Source organism: Parambassis ranga, chromosome 18 (genome assembly GCF_900634625.1).
Source record: "Parambassis ranga chromosome 18, fParRan2.1, whole genome shotgun sequence".
Lineage (NCBI taxonomy): Eukaryota > Metazoa > Chordata > Actinopteri > Ambassidae > Parambassis > Parambassis ranga.
The window spans coordinates 6,609,437-6,623,515 of NC_041038.1; the positions used below are offsets into that span (position 1 = coordinate 6,609,437).

The 14,079-nt window shown below is 41.3% G+C and overlaps 2 protein-coding genes across 4 annotated transcripts in view; both read left to right on the plus strand.

Annotated features, from left to right (window-relative positions):
* The first annotated feature begins 469 nt into the window (after positions 1 to 469).
* Positions 470 to 4,114, plus strand: lgi2a (leucine-rich repeat LGI family, member 2a). The gene is made up of 8 exons (XM_028429330.1): positions 470 to 716; positions 898 to 969; positions 1,421 to 1,492; positions 2,300 to 2,371; positions 2,461 to 2,532; positions 2,607 to 2,776; positions 2,945 to 3,109; positions 3,190 to 4,114. The coding sequence occupies exons 1-8, from the start codon at positions 538 to 540 to the stop codon at positions 4,005 to 4,007; spliced, it is 1,620 nt and encodes a 539-aa protein (XP_028285131.1). The 5' UTR covers positions 470 to 537; the 3' UTR covers positions 4,008 to 4,114.
* Positions 4,115 to 6,244: 2,130 nt separating this feature from the next.
* LOC114450683 (uncharacterized) overlaps positions 6,245 to 14,079 on the plus strand; it is a 30,813-nt gene continuing 22,978 nt past the window's right edge. Inside the window, exons 1-7 of one of the 3 annotated variants that reach the window (XM_028428960.1) lie at positions 6,245 to 6,377; positions 6,940 to 8,833; positions 8,915 to 9,078; positions 9,158 to 9,378; positions 9,462 to 9,591; positions 9,665 to 9,765; positions 9,897 to 10,626. In XM_028428960.1, the coding sequence (XP_028284761.1) occupies positions 6,958 to 8,833; positions 8,915 to 9,078; positions 9,158 to 9,378; positions 9,462 to 9,591; positions 9,665 to 9,765; positions 9,897 to 10,128 (2,724 nt within the window). In that variant the 5' untranslated portion in view covers positions 6,245 to 6,377; positions 6,940 to 6,957 and the 3' untranslated portion in view covers positions 10,129 to 10,626. Of the gene's footprint in view, positions 6,383 to 6,939; positions 8,834 to 8,914; positions 9,079 to 9,157; positions 9,379 to 9,461; positions 9,592 to 9,664; positions 9,766 to 9,896; positions 10,627 to 14,079 lie in introns of those variants that run through there. The other 2 variants (XM_028428959.1, XM_028428961.1) reach the window with 2 other exon arrangements.

Genomic DNA, 14,079 nt, shown 5'->3' on the forward strand with positions numbered 1-14,079 from the left:
GCGCCTATACGGTAACCTATTGTATGGAGGCTGAGACAAGTGATGGGTGCATATAAAGCTATATATATATATACGTATCACTTTATTATGATGTATTAATTCTAACACTGTTTTGAACGACATTATAACGCTATAATGTAGAATTATAGCAATGAGAGTGCATGTGTGTGTTACACTGCGTTTAAAGTGTGAAGTACAATTTATACATTCAAACAGTCGTCTGAGACAAATATGCTGCGTAATAATGTCACGCACACACACATGAAAATATTATACTAAATATAACTATATATCAGATGTATGGCGCATGATTGTTTAACAACAGTCATCCGACTGGAGCGTTGACTTAATAAATAATTAAAGTGGACGGAGGGGAAGCTGCAGCTGATTTGCTGATGTCAGGGAGCCAGTGCAGCATTTCATGGTGCAGGGTGTAAACGCGCGGTGCCATCTGCCTCGATCGGTTTGCTCTCTGCAGGAAAAAAAAAACCCCAAAACAAACAAAAAAAACTCACACATGCGAGCCCGGCAAGAAAGATGCTGCCACCTCTTAAGATCTGGGCATTGTTTTGTGTGTCGCTGTGTTGCCTGTCACAGCCGGGTCATCTGAAAAAGGTGTTTCGATGTCCTTCAACATGCAGCTGCTCCAAGGAGTCTATCATTTGCGTCGGGTCCTCCTACATCTTAAGGATTGCCCCAACCGAGATCAGTTCTTTGTAAGTAGATGTTTTAATGAAACAATATGTTTTTATTGCATTCATAATGTATAGCTTTTTTTTAAAGTGCTGCCATTAAAGGCAGTGCTTATTCTGTGCTCTACACCCTGACTGACTTTTCTCATTTTATTTCATCCACTTGCTTCATCTTTATTGTTTCTGCCTGTTTTTTTTTCTTCAGGAGTATCGTCAATGGGACTTTCACTGAGATCAAAGAGGCAATGTTTTCTCACATGCCATCTCTCCAGCTGCTGTAAGAACACTTTATTATAAGATTTAATGTCTGACCCTATACCTTGAAGGAAGACCTCCTAAATCACATTCATATCAAATTAAGTGATTTGTTTTATTGTTATAAAGGCAGCCTAATGATGATCTGACAGTCACAGGAACACTAATGCCACTGTAATCCACTGACTAACTTTGTGCTGAGCATTACTTTAATACGCACGCAGCAGGCTAATGCACCCATTTGGTGCACATTGAAGCCATTTAGCAAGGCAGGCTTTTAAAGGGGTTGGACACCTGGAAATAAATAATGGAATATATAGCTGTGAGCTTTCAGTGCTGTCCAACAACACACTGTACTTACCAGAGGTTATCAATCGACTTTGTTACTCTACTGGTGACAGCTGTGATGTAAAGGTGTGGTAGAAACAAAAAAAATTCAAAGACTTAATCAATAATGTCTTAATCCATTGCAGGCTTTTAAATTCCAATTCACTGACGACCATAAGGGACGATGCATTCTCAGGCCTTCCACACTTGGAGTACTTGTAAGTTTTCCTTCTTTGTTTAATTAAAGTAGCACAAAACTAATATTGTTACTACAATATGTGTGGTGATGTGGTTATATGCTTTCAGATCATGAATAGATGAATAGAGAAGGGCTATATATCGACCATCATGCCCTCTAGTGGTTCCATTTCCCCCACCACAGTATTTGCTCTTTGCACATATCCTGACCCAAACCTCATAAATAACAAAATAAACACTTTATTGAGCGACTGCATCTGTGAGACAAACGGTGACAATGCTGTTCAGTGTAATCGTTCATCATAATATGGTTTTCATGTTCATGTCATGTAGGGATGTGCAGCATCATCAATGTGTATGCCACTATAGCCAAAAGCCACTAGACTCACTGCATGATCAGATCAGGATACCTGAAGATAAGTTAGCGCATTTTACTACGCATGAAAAATTATTATATCAGCGTGTGTGAAAGCTTTTGAAAGTGTCAGAAACTGATAGCTGAGTTAGTGTTTGCTTGTGACGGCTAAGCATTTGTCATGTGAGAAGGAGGCGGGCTGGATTACTTCAACAGTGCACTTTTAATTTGCTGTGATATTCCTGACGTTTAGGTGGAAAGAAGTTGTCTATATTACTGCATGTATTGCCAAAATCGGTCGATTAAAATTGGCATTTCAGCAAAAATCTAGACCTTACACACTCTCCAAAGGTTGCACAGTAAGTTTAGTTCTTTTAAACTAAAACTATCCCTTTAAATGACTTTTACAGTAGAACTCTATGTCCTTTTGGTTGATATGGTGACATTGATCATCGTCTTTTTTTATCCACAGATTCATTGAAAGTAATAAGATTGAGACTACGTATAAATACGCCTTCAGAGGACTCAGGGACTTGACTCACTTGTGTGTTTAAATAAACATGATTTCTGCACAATCTTCCAGTATGGTTATGTTTATGTTTCTGGTTAATGTGTTCTTTCGCTGCTTTCTAGGTCATTGGCAAACAACAACATTAAAGCCTTACCCAGGGACCTCTTCATTGACCTGGACTCTCTGATAGAGCTGTAAGTCTGCCGCTGTGTTACGGGGATTATCATGAACTCTGTCCTGTACTCATCACAGCGTTCCTTTTCTTCAGGGACTTGCGAGGCAACGCCTTCGAGTGTGACTGCAGAGCCAAGTGGCTTATGATTTGGCTGAAGAACACTAATGCCACAGTGTCGGATGTTGTGTGTGCCGGACCAGAGGACATGAAGGACAAGCGTCTCAATGATATGAACAGTCTGCACAATGAGTGCATCTCAACGGGTGAGAAACACCTGAGCCAGCTGGCCTCATCTCAGGTCTAACAGGCATCAGTATATCAGCCAACTCAGCTAGGTCACTCTAAGAAGTGTAGAGGTTATCCTCTTGATGTGGCTTTGTCTTGTTGTACTTTGTCAGCTTGTTAAATGACTCCATTTATGATTTGTGCAGATTTTGTCCTCCATCAGTATGTGGCGTCCGAGTCTTTGTCTGTTGACACATTCAGCTACAAGAATGACGTCTATGTGGCCATTGCTGCTCCCAGTGCAGAAAGCTGCATGGTTTTACAATGGGACCACATAGAAATGAACTTCAGGACTTATGATAATATCACAGGTAAGTCAGCACCTCAAGAAACTGTCTTTCAATAGTTTAGTTCCACTTCTATGTCATAGTTTTATTTCCTCACCCCTCAGGTCAGTCCATTGTGGGGTGCAAGACGGTTGTCATCCAGAATGAGGTGTTTGTCATTGTGGCCCAACTCTTTGGTGGCTCACACATTTACAAGTTTGATGAGGACCAAAGCAGGTTCAGTAAGTTCCAGGACATTGAGGTGTCCAAGATCTCTAAGCCCAACGACATTGAGGCATTCCAGATTGGCTCTGACTGGTTCTTTGTGATTGCTGACAGCTCGAAAGCAGGCTTGTCCACCCTCTACAAGTGGAATGATAACGGCTTTTATTCATACCAGTCTCTGCATGAGTGGTACCGAGACACGGATGCTGAGTTCTTGGACTTGGACGGGAAGGCCCATCTTATTTTAGCAAGCCGCTCACAGGTCCCTGTGATTTACCAGTGGAGCCGGACCAACCAGAAGTTTGTCCTGCAGGGCGAGATCCCCAATATGGAGGATGTAGTAGCTGTGAAACACTTTCGCATCAAGGAGGAACTCTACCTGGCTTTGACACGCTATATTGGTGACTCCAAAGTTCTTCGTTGGAGTCCCAAACAGTTTGCTGAGATCCAGGCTTTGCCGTCTAGAGGTTCCATGATCCTCCAACCGTTCTCTTTCAAAGAACGTTACTACCTGGCTCTGGGAAGCGACTACACCTTCTCGCAGATCTACCTGTGGGACGATGAAAAGAAAGTCTTTGACCGCTTCAAGGAGGTGTACATCCAGGCACCACGCTCTTTCACCGTGGTTTCAACCGACCGCAGGGACTTCATCTTTTGCTCTAGCTTCAAGGGAAACACACAGATCTTTGAGCACATCATTATTGACCTGAGCTTGTGAGAGGCCTTATTGTCTCTCCTACAATCAAACGTCTTCCAAGAGAAAGGGGGAAAAGAAAGGACCAGACTTTATGAACTATTAAAAATCAACTCCTACATAAATTTTTTGTCACAGACCTGGGTCCGCTGGTGTCTTGAGCATTTCTCAGTGGCTTTGTCTGGCTCTCATGGGTTTACAGACTTATAGAGGTACTACCGTTTCAAAGGGACTGTGGGAACCTCAAAACCCAGCTGACTGATCTTACTGATGTTTGAAAAAATAATAATCATTTAATCTATTTGGATAGATAGCTGTTCTGTTTAATGACATTTTTACCAAGGGTGATTGTCAAGTCTGTGGCCTAAGGTAGAAGGCAGTCCAATCTCACCAGGAAAATGACAGAAGTGGTAAAAGGCGACTGGTTGCAGTGGTTTGCACTCTGGTCAACTCCTACATAGGGGGCGAACTCCTGTGGATGAGTATAGTACATCTATATTGTGTTGGTTTGGGCGTAACTTGGTAACTTGTCTCCATGGCAGCCATGAAAATGGCAGAGAATTGATGGGAGAAGTAAAGAAGTATGAAAGGGTCATCTTAAACACACACCATGATCTTTTTTAAAACCCTAACCATGCAGTTTTAATGTCTAGAACTGAACTGGGACTGTAAACAAATGTACAGAAAGTAGTTTTTTTTTTAACTGACTATATCAGCCTACTCTGTCGTACGTGTGAGGCTGTGTTAGCTCTTGTTACATACACATGCAGTTCACCTATTTGAGTGATAATACAGACTTTTAAGGTGTTTCTGTTTTCAGTCAATGAAAAATGGAAGTCAGTCTCAAGAGCTTATCTCCCAGAGGAGGTCCACAGCCCTTGACGTTTGTCCTGAAGGTACCACAACGCGTATGTGATGTGTTGTATTTTAGCTGTCTGCATCATCACTCTGTCAAACAGCATGTGCATGCAATGCGAGTTTCTACCTCAGGACACCAACTTATCAATCATCCCTTGAACTGTTGTACCCACAAATGAATACAACAGGACCTGACAGAAAGTAACAACCTTTTGTTTCACTTTAATTTTGTGCAACTGAGGGTGTGTTTGCTGCTTACCTCATGTCCTCATAACCTGTGGTAATGTACAGTATGTTGCCTTATCAGCATTGAGGATTTGTGTTGTGATGGGCCCACAGTGCCTCTTTCTGGCCGTGATGAAGTATCACACCCCACTTTTCCATACAGGGAACGCCTTGAAAGCACAAACCTTTAATTAACATAGCTGAGATGTTGGTGTGTAGCTTAGTGGAAAGTGTTACCGAAGGTGCTATAGATTATATTAATTAGACTGAATTGGTTTTAGGGGTGAAAATTTTAGAATAAACTAAACACATTTAAATGGAGGATCCCCATTAAAATAGGTAGAAGCTCTGTGTGTCTATCAAAGGACCTGTGATGTCAGGGATTTAAACTTAATCTTTACAAGTGTGTGTGGGGTGGAAAAAACATAACAAGATATTCTTATTATATTCTTATTATAATATTCTTTACTAAAAGCTTTAAGGCTCTGGCCTCAGATCTGGTAATGTATTTGTCCAAAAAAAAGAAAAAGAAATGTAAATATGCGTTAGTTGAGAGGCTTTTTCAGTCTACCATTCTGTTCTTTTAAAATCTTGAATGTAAAAAACGTATATAAAAAAAGAACTGCAATGCCACTACCTGTTCTGAATGGATCTTTGCACTCACTAAAATCAAATGTTACCACAGCTTGCAGGAGCATGACATTCAAAAAAGGGCGTTTGCGAAATTCTTTTTTTTAAAAAAAACCCAATCTCTGAAAGTGCTTCTTTTATTAAGTGAATGGTGTTGCAGATTATTAAAAACATAACAGAATATGCAAGCTTTCAAATTCTTTTGTATGATTTTGTTTTAAGCATATTGAATGTTACTCTTAAAATATACTGTAAGTTGAGGATCAAAATAAATCTGTGAAAACATGATTGTAAGAATTTCTTAATCTTTCACTGATCCTTGGGATTTTCTGTCTAAACTGTTTATTCATGAAGCTGAGTCTTTATTGAAGAATTTGACTGCTAAAAGGCTTAACTATACTGGCCTTTACCTTAGCTGTATGCAGTTATGACTAGTGGTGATTTCACAATACATTATGTGTCTGCTGTGTGTTCTGGGTTTCAGCCATACACAGCCTGTGGTTTCAGATATTTTACAGCAGGCATCTGCTGCAGACTACTGTGGGAGGAGCAGGAAGACAGAATGTCAGAGAGAGAGAGAGAGAGAGAGAGAGGAAGAGGTAGTGATAGTCACGGAAAAGAAACTAAGTTGTACCGGGCTGAGTTTCCATTCCCCCACAGCAGACGTGCAGCTCCTACACTGTAAGGTAACCCTATAAAGTAACATAAAACTACATTGTAAAATAATAAGTGTGCTTCCACAAGAGTAACCTGTACACTTCCAGGCAATTCTTATTTTATTTCATAGTTTGTTTCGGTTTGTTATGAAAGTTAGAATCAACAGTTAGTACTTGTGTAGTTGTAGTTGTAGTAGTACGTGTTGTGTAGTACTTGAGTGTTTGATCAACATTTGACTGATGGGGCGACTGTAGGTTACCTGCTTGAATGAGGAAGTACACATTCCATTAAAAAAGGACAAGGTGTGGCACTCATAAAGGTTGCGTGGCATATCATAGAAACATCTGAACACCAAGTTATTTTTACCCTATTAGTTTTGTTCTATTGTGAATAATGGTGCTGACATTGTCCAATACTGTAGCCAAAGATAGTGTGTGTGTGTGTGTGTGTGTCCAGAATTGAATTTATCATGTTGGTTGCTCTTAAAATATTCATGACAATAATACTGAAACAATAAATATTTACATCTAATTGTAATGACACCAGAAATTCATAATAATAATAATGGGCAAACGTCTCCTCACAGGTAATCTGAAGCAAGGAAATGAATATCATCACAGAGGTTCAACTGACAGCGCCTCAAGAAACACATTCAATAATACAGTGTATATTTAAAAACAAGCTCAAAAAGCTTAAAACATTACTGGATGACAAGAAGATTAACCAAACTTACCCATGCAGAGAGTGGGGTGATTATGTAACACCTCTGATTGCTGCTATTGTAAACCACAACATGGATATATGTGATTACCTTTTACATCAGGGTGCAGACCCAAATTGTCCTTCTGAAAATTACTTTACAGCTCTGCATTATGTGTCTCTGTCCAAAGCACCTCTTGTTTTTGTGGAGAAACTGCTTCAAACTGATGCTGATCCAAATGGACAGAGTCCTGTGGAAATGCAAAGATTCACACCTCTCCATACTGCTGCTCTCAAAGACAGGGAGGATGTCATGACCATGCTGATATCTGGTGGTGCATGTGTCACATTAATACCTCATCCTGAACATTTTCATTACAATAAACAAATAGCTCAGATGATTCATAGTATTGCATCCAAGGGAGATGAATTTTGCTTGCAAATCGCATGTTTTCTGGATATGGAAATTGCTATGACAGAGAAAGCACCGGAAGAAGTGATCAGAGACTTTCGCAGTCACATGCTCCAGGAGGATCCTCAGACACATCTGATCATGATTGAAAGGCTGTTTACAGCACTTAGGCCAGATGGAGGGAAATCTAAAAAATACAGCCAGGGAAGTATTAAATGGCTGAAGGAAACTCGTAATTTGAATACCTACATTAAAAGTGCACTCAGACGTCTTCCATATGTCCCAACCACATATGTAATGGGAGTGATTGATAGCCTACATGCGGTTTTCTGCACACTGGAAGAGATACCAAATGAGCAAGCACTGGCTATAATTCCCCTACTGCTGGAACAGCTTTGCTTTAAGGAGAGACCAGACGTTTGGGAAACTGTCCTGCAAATACTGTATGTGATAACACAGAAAACAGAAGAAAAAAATGTCTGGGATTCCAACTTTATGGAGAGGTTATGCACAACAGTCACTCCTTTTGTAAAGGAGCAGCATCCCTCTGACATCAGGGTCTACTCATATGGCACACTGGCAAACTTACTCCCATTTGGACCTGTGCATAACATATTGACATCAGTGGGGATCACCTCAGTCCCTGAGGACATACTGACATCTGCAGATATGAAAATGAATGACAAGTTGAAAGAGGTGCTGAGGCGACTAAAAACGAGTTTGAGCATGCCAAACTCCGAATGTGCGGAGAATACAACTGTACCTGAGACCAGGAAGAAGAAAAAGAAGAAGAAGAAGAAGAAGAAGTCTGACAAGCAAGAAGATACAAATGATGAAACTGATACAACAACAGTTCCTGTTGTCCCATTCCAGGCCAACACCACCAAATCAACACAAAAATGGCTGCCAGTCAGCCAGAGGTGGAGGGAAAAACTAGAGAACCTTGTCAGCACTGAAGATGCTAAAGTCATCAGAATCGGAAGCCTTTCTTACGTGAATGGGGCTGAATTCCGAATCGCAAAGGGAAGCGATGGCACTGAGGTTTTCTTGGGTCTCAGAAATGATGGCACAGAAATCGCAATTAAGAGAATGTCCAAAACCAACTATCAAGTCCTGAAGAACGAAGAAGGACTTCTGCGCCTTCCAGAGCTTGATCACACATCTATTGTGCGATATATTGATGCTGCGGAGGATGAGAACTTTGGATACCTTGGTCTTCAGCTGTGTGAATACACTTTGGAAGAGTATATCAGAAACAATGATGGAAAGAAGGACCTTGTCCATGAAGTTCTTGACAGTTTAGAGGTGCTTCACCGACAAAATCCTAAGATTCTCCACCGAGATCTCAAACCACAGAATGTCCTGATTGGTAAGAAAAGTTGTAACTTTTTAAGGTTTAATTTAAATTGTCTGTATATTGCTGTGTGTAACTTTCTGTATGTGTTTTCAGATGTCAAGGGGAGAGCAAGACTGGCTGATTTTGGGATAAGCAGACGGTTACCCAAAGGTCAAACAACCTATCGCACAGCAAGTGCAGGAACAAAATGCTGGATGGCCCGAGAGACCTTGACAGAGGATTCTGACATACCATACAAGTCAAGCACTGATGTACAGGTTAGTACTTCCCCTATAGAAACCTAATTGAAGACTTGGTGGAAAAAGTACCCTAATTATTAAACTGTTAATTGTTAAGGTGGCAGGGATGCTGATTTATTACATCCTTTCTGGAGGGCATCATCCATTTGGCAACTCCTTTTTATGTGAGTCCAACATTTACAAAGGCGAGTACAATCTGGATCATGTTCAAGATGAGGTGGCAACAGATCTCATCGAGTGGATGATCAAGAAAGAACCAAAGGACAGACCGAGAGTGGAGGAATGCCTGAACCATCCCTTCTTCTGGACTTGTACAAAGTAAGACCAACACATTGACATGGCTGGATATTATGCTAAACAGTGTCATGTGTGTTTAATTTGAACTTGATTTTCTCTTTCAGGCAACTTGAATACTTGAAAAAGATTGGTAACAGAGGCGAGGTGTCAAACTGTCGAAAGGCCGACCCAGAACTGATCAATGCTGCAGAACAGTGTGGTGCTGGTAGATCTTTCAAAGAATGGAAAAACAAGGTGACAACAGCACAACAGCTTCTTGACTATACTTGATTTCCATTTTATAATAAATGTGTTTTTGGTGTTTCAGTTTCCTCAAGAGCTGGTTGAGAAGATGGATGGTAAAAAAAAGGCGTATCCTGAAACCACACTGGGATTACTGCGATTCATACGCAACCTTTATGAGCACTAGTAAGTCAAACTGAAAAGTGATGCATCATCTTCAATTCAGAGGCCACAAAGACAATAATGAATGTAAAGTTTAATTAAGGATAATTGATAAAGAAAATCTGACATCAAACAATGTTCCTTCTTGTTCACAGTGCTGATGATGCAGAAAACATTGATGTGCTGGCGTTGTTTCCTGATCTATTTGGATGTATTTACAAGTTTGCCAAGACCCAAGGGTGGAATTCAAGAACACCATTAAAAGAAATGTTTCAAACTGAAGTTTTTAGCACAACATTTGTGATGCAGTCTGCAAACACTGCAGAGAATCTTAGTACCGCAGTTCAAGATTCACAACCCAGCTGTCATGAGCCCCGGTTTGGTTAGCATTGTGTTCTTTTTTAACCTGGCTTGACTTTCCAATTTTAATTACTGTAGATTTTTGCTTTTGCTTTAAAAACTTCTACATAACAGAACGGACCAGAAATACACCCCATACTCTGAGCTGAAGTTGAACAATGATGAAGTTGACAAAAAAAACTTTGCTTTAGAAGACAGACAAGTCCAGCTGTTGTAATGCCAAAAATATATTGTTTACTCTGTTGTTCTGCATTTTTCTACTGTGTGTGTATGTGTGTGTGTGTGTTTGTGTGTGTGAGTTTCAATAGAGTAAACAATATATTTTTGGCATTACAACAGCTGGACTTGTCTGTCTTCTAAAGCAAAGTTTTTTTGTCAACTTCATCATTGTTCAACTTACACTGATCTGTGTAAGCCTATTTGACCAATCCTATGTTGTGCAGAAGAGGTCTCACCATCCAAACATGTGATGCCAGAATTTTGGAGGGCAGGAAGGCCAACCTGATCAGCAGCAGTGTAATGTGATGCAGCAGTAATGTGATAATAAATCGTAATAAGACAACTCTCCTTGTGAAACTTTATTCATCTCGTCATTCATACATCAAAATAGAGAAATGTCTAAAACACTGTCTGACTTGTTGACATGTTAGAGTACACGCCTTGTAGAACATGAAGAAGATGATGCAATTTGCACTCCACTGGAGTAACAGAATATGATTAATTACGGAACTGGAAAATAATCTTATGGAAACAGTAGAGGGCAGCAATACGCTATGAAAGCGTCTGTCTCAAACCAAAAAAAGAAGTAGACCGACTGTCGCATATGTGACGTCATCGAACGCGCCACACACACTTACTTTGACCAAACAACAAAAAAAAGTTTTAAGCGAACAGACTTTTTCTGTTCTTTTCTGTTCAGAGCTCTCAGCGTGACTGTGACGTCATCAAACATAATGTAACTCTCTCCATAAACCACCGTTTATATTTTATTGGAATTAAGACGGACCCACACCGGAAGAGGTTTAACTTTGGTAGGAACGATAGGAATTATACGCAATAAAAAAATCCTCCAAAAAGGACGTAACCATTGACAGTAAAAACTATGGACAGAGCTTCCGTGACGTCACCCGTTTGTTTCTGAAGAGCCGTTTTGAGGCTCGGTGGGAGGTTCCGGGATGTGATGACCACCACCATGTTGGCAGCGTCACGTCCACCAAAACTCCAAATATGGACAAAGAGGGGGAGCACGAGCGGGTTTTAGGGGGGCGGGCGATCGTGGGAGCAGGAAACTCACGCTGTGATACGGCAACTGTCTGTCACTCAAGCGGCGACGCCCATAATTATGCGTAATTTTAAGTCCGAATACAATTGAAACGAGTGGGTTGTAAAAAAATTCACCCCATGGCCATTTTAACATGGGAGTCTATGGGAAATTACTCGCTTTTGGAGCCAACCCCCAGCTGTTGCAGCGTGAATTACACGTTTTGACACTTTGACAAGAAGTGAACAAGTAATAATGATTAAATTGACAGTTGGGCACAGCAGTCTCAAAAATACACTTTACGTTATAACAGCAGCTGGTGTTTGTGATCATTGCCAGGAAGCAGAAACAGCAGAACACATCGTTACAACAACAGGAAATACACACACAGGGTGTCCGCGGGGTCTTAAAAAGTATTAAAAGTTGATAAATCAGTTGTGGGAAAATTAAAGGTAGGGTAGGAGAATGGAAAACTCAGCAACAGCCAGAATTATACACTCCCGCCTCCTTCTCCCTGAGCCCACCCTGAAGCCACGCCTCCTAATCACAGGGACGTGCAGTATGTGTTCACAGAAGACGACTGTGGTCGAGCACCGGGACCTGCATCAGCCGGATCTCATTCACAGGTAAAAAACACATCACATCATCATAACAAATATAAACAACAAATGTGGCAGTTATTGCAAGCTAGATCTGCCAAGCGAAAATGTTAGTGTATGAAAACAGTGCGTAATACTATTTATATAATAATGAGAGCGGTGTTGCAGGCTAACTAGCCACAGCAGTCATGTAAAGCCAGTCACCATGTTAGCCATAATGCTACACCGTCTTTGCTTTGAATGCTCAGCACAGTGTGTTCCTACGCAGTCAGTTTATGTTATGGATGAACTCCTGTAAAGCTAATTAACAAGGGCAGTCATGCTACACAGCCAGTTAGCATTGGATGGATGAATCTTCAGTGCATTTCCTCTGGTGTTTATGTTGTTTACAGAGCAGTCTGCTCCCTACAGATATTCAGCTACCTCACATCACCAGATCTACCTGCTCTACTTTAATCTGAACAGTAGGACAGTACAACTCTGTTTATTGACAATATATATGTTTATTGTTTACTGATTGACAGGTCAGAATTCAAATCCTGAGCCTGGAGCAGACCCATCAGCTGCTGGAGCTCCGTCTGAACCAAGTCTGACCTCTGACCTCCTCACCATGATCCTCCTGCAGCAGGTGCAGCCAAAAAAGACGTTTCGCTGCAGAAGCCGCAGTTCAGGTGAACATGCAGCGGAGGAGCAGGATTTGTTGCTACTATGCGGGTTTTGCTAATTTGCTTTTGACCTGAATGACGGATGATAACGAGCCGGTAATGTTCAGGGAGGGGGCGTGACATGCTCGTAGCATTATAACAGACTGAACAACAGGTCTGACGGACAGTATCATCTGACCTGCGTAGTTCATCCATGAAGGCTGAGTCACTCTGACTGACAGCAGTCAGCTGGTTTTAAGGAGTTATGGTACATGGTTACATGACGAACACCCATTTAAAAAGTATTGTTATTATCCTGCTATAGTGGACCATTGCCTGCCAGTATGATATCTGCATACAGCTGAAGATGGAATAAAACCTGCTTTGAAATGCAGAAATCTGCCGATCAGAGCCTGTTAGCATGATGTTAGCATCAGGTTAGCAAACGTAGCCTGGTGAAAGCTGCCTTCCTGTACGGAAGAACCGTGTAGCTGCTTCTGCTCTCTCAGTCTCAGACTGCGCTGCAAAGTCGTGTCGATAACCACTCACATTTCACATCTTTCTGCATCAAGCCGTTTTCTGGTGGTGGCGTTTCCGAAAACAATGTTTCTTTTCCCACTCACTGGTAGCGTCTCCACCATCCGCCATTATGCGACGATCCGGTGTTTAACTTGGCGTTCACGCGCATCGAGCTCACGTACCTCTCTGGTGCATGCAGAGCAGGAAGAGAATGACAACCAGCCAATACAATGCGCAGGGGCGCCTCGGAGGATTGGCTGATGTTTTTAGCATTTTATAGCTTCCACGGATGATTCATATTCTTCGTTTTAATGCGAAACTGCCTAACTAATGGGTTGCTACCAGACTGTAAAGAGAAGTTACACTAATTTAAAAAAAAAGTGCATCAGAATGAAATCTCCTACCCTACCTCCTAAGGCCCTTAAAAAGTATTGAAAAGCCTTAATCCCCATTTCATGAGGTATTAAATTTTATTGTGATTCAAGCTTTGACTCCAGAAAGTATCCATGGAAATTTATTTTCCTCTTCGCGATGTCACCCGATGGCGAAAAAATATCTGAGGTTGCACCGGTGCGACCAGCTGTTGGAGGGAAACACATTCTCCGTGACTCTCCCTGTGGTCCAACAACAGACACACATCAAGCTCATATCGTGGTCTAAACCAATCAGAGACAGTGAAGGGCAGGACCCCGCATGTGTACGTGTGTGTGTGTGTGTGTGTGTACGTGTGTGTGTGTACATTTGCAGTTAGACTGACTCAGTCTGCTGAAAATCCAGAAGAAGAACACAGACATATGCTGCACGGAGCTGATGCTGTGTACTAAACCTTGTTCCATACTCCACGAAAACAAAGAAACCTGTTCGTGTTCCCGAGATGCTAAGAACAAGAACAAATTTCGTTTCGGCCCGGACTTTTTGAAACGTGTGTGCAGAACTCCTCATATGGCCCTCTCAC

Excerpts from the sequence above, each read along its gene's own strand:
- lgi2a (XM_028429330.1), top strand. The coding sequence starts at position 538 with ATGCTGCCACCTCTTAAGATCTGGGCATTGTTTTGTGTGTCGCTGTGT. Across the intron at positions 2,372-2,460 it reads CTCAGGGACTTGACTCACTT|GTCATTGGCAAACAACAACA; the intron begins GTGTGTTTAAAT and ends GCTGCTTTCTAG. Across the intron at positions 2,777-2,944 it reads CAATGAGTGCATCTCAACGG|ATTTTGTCCTCCATCAGTAT; the intron begins GTGAGAAACACC and ends TGATTTGTGCAG.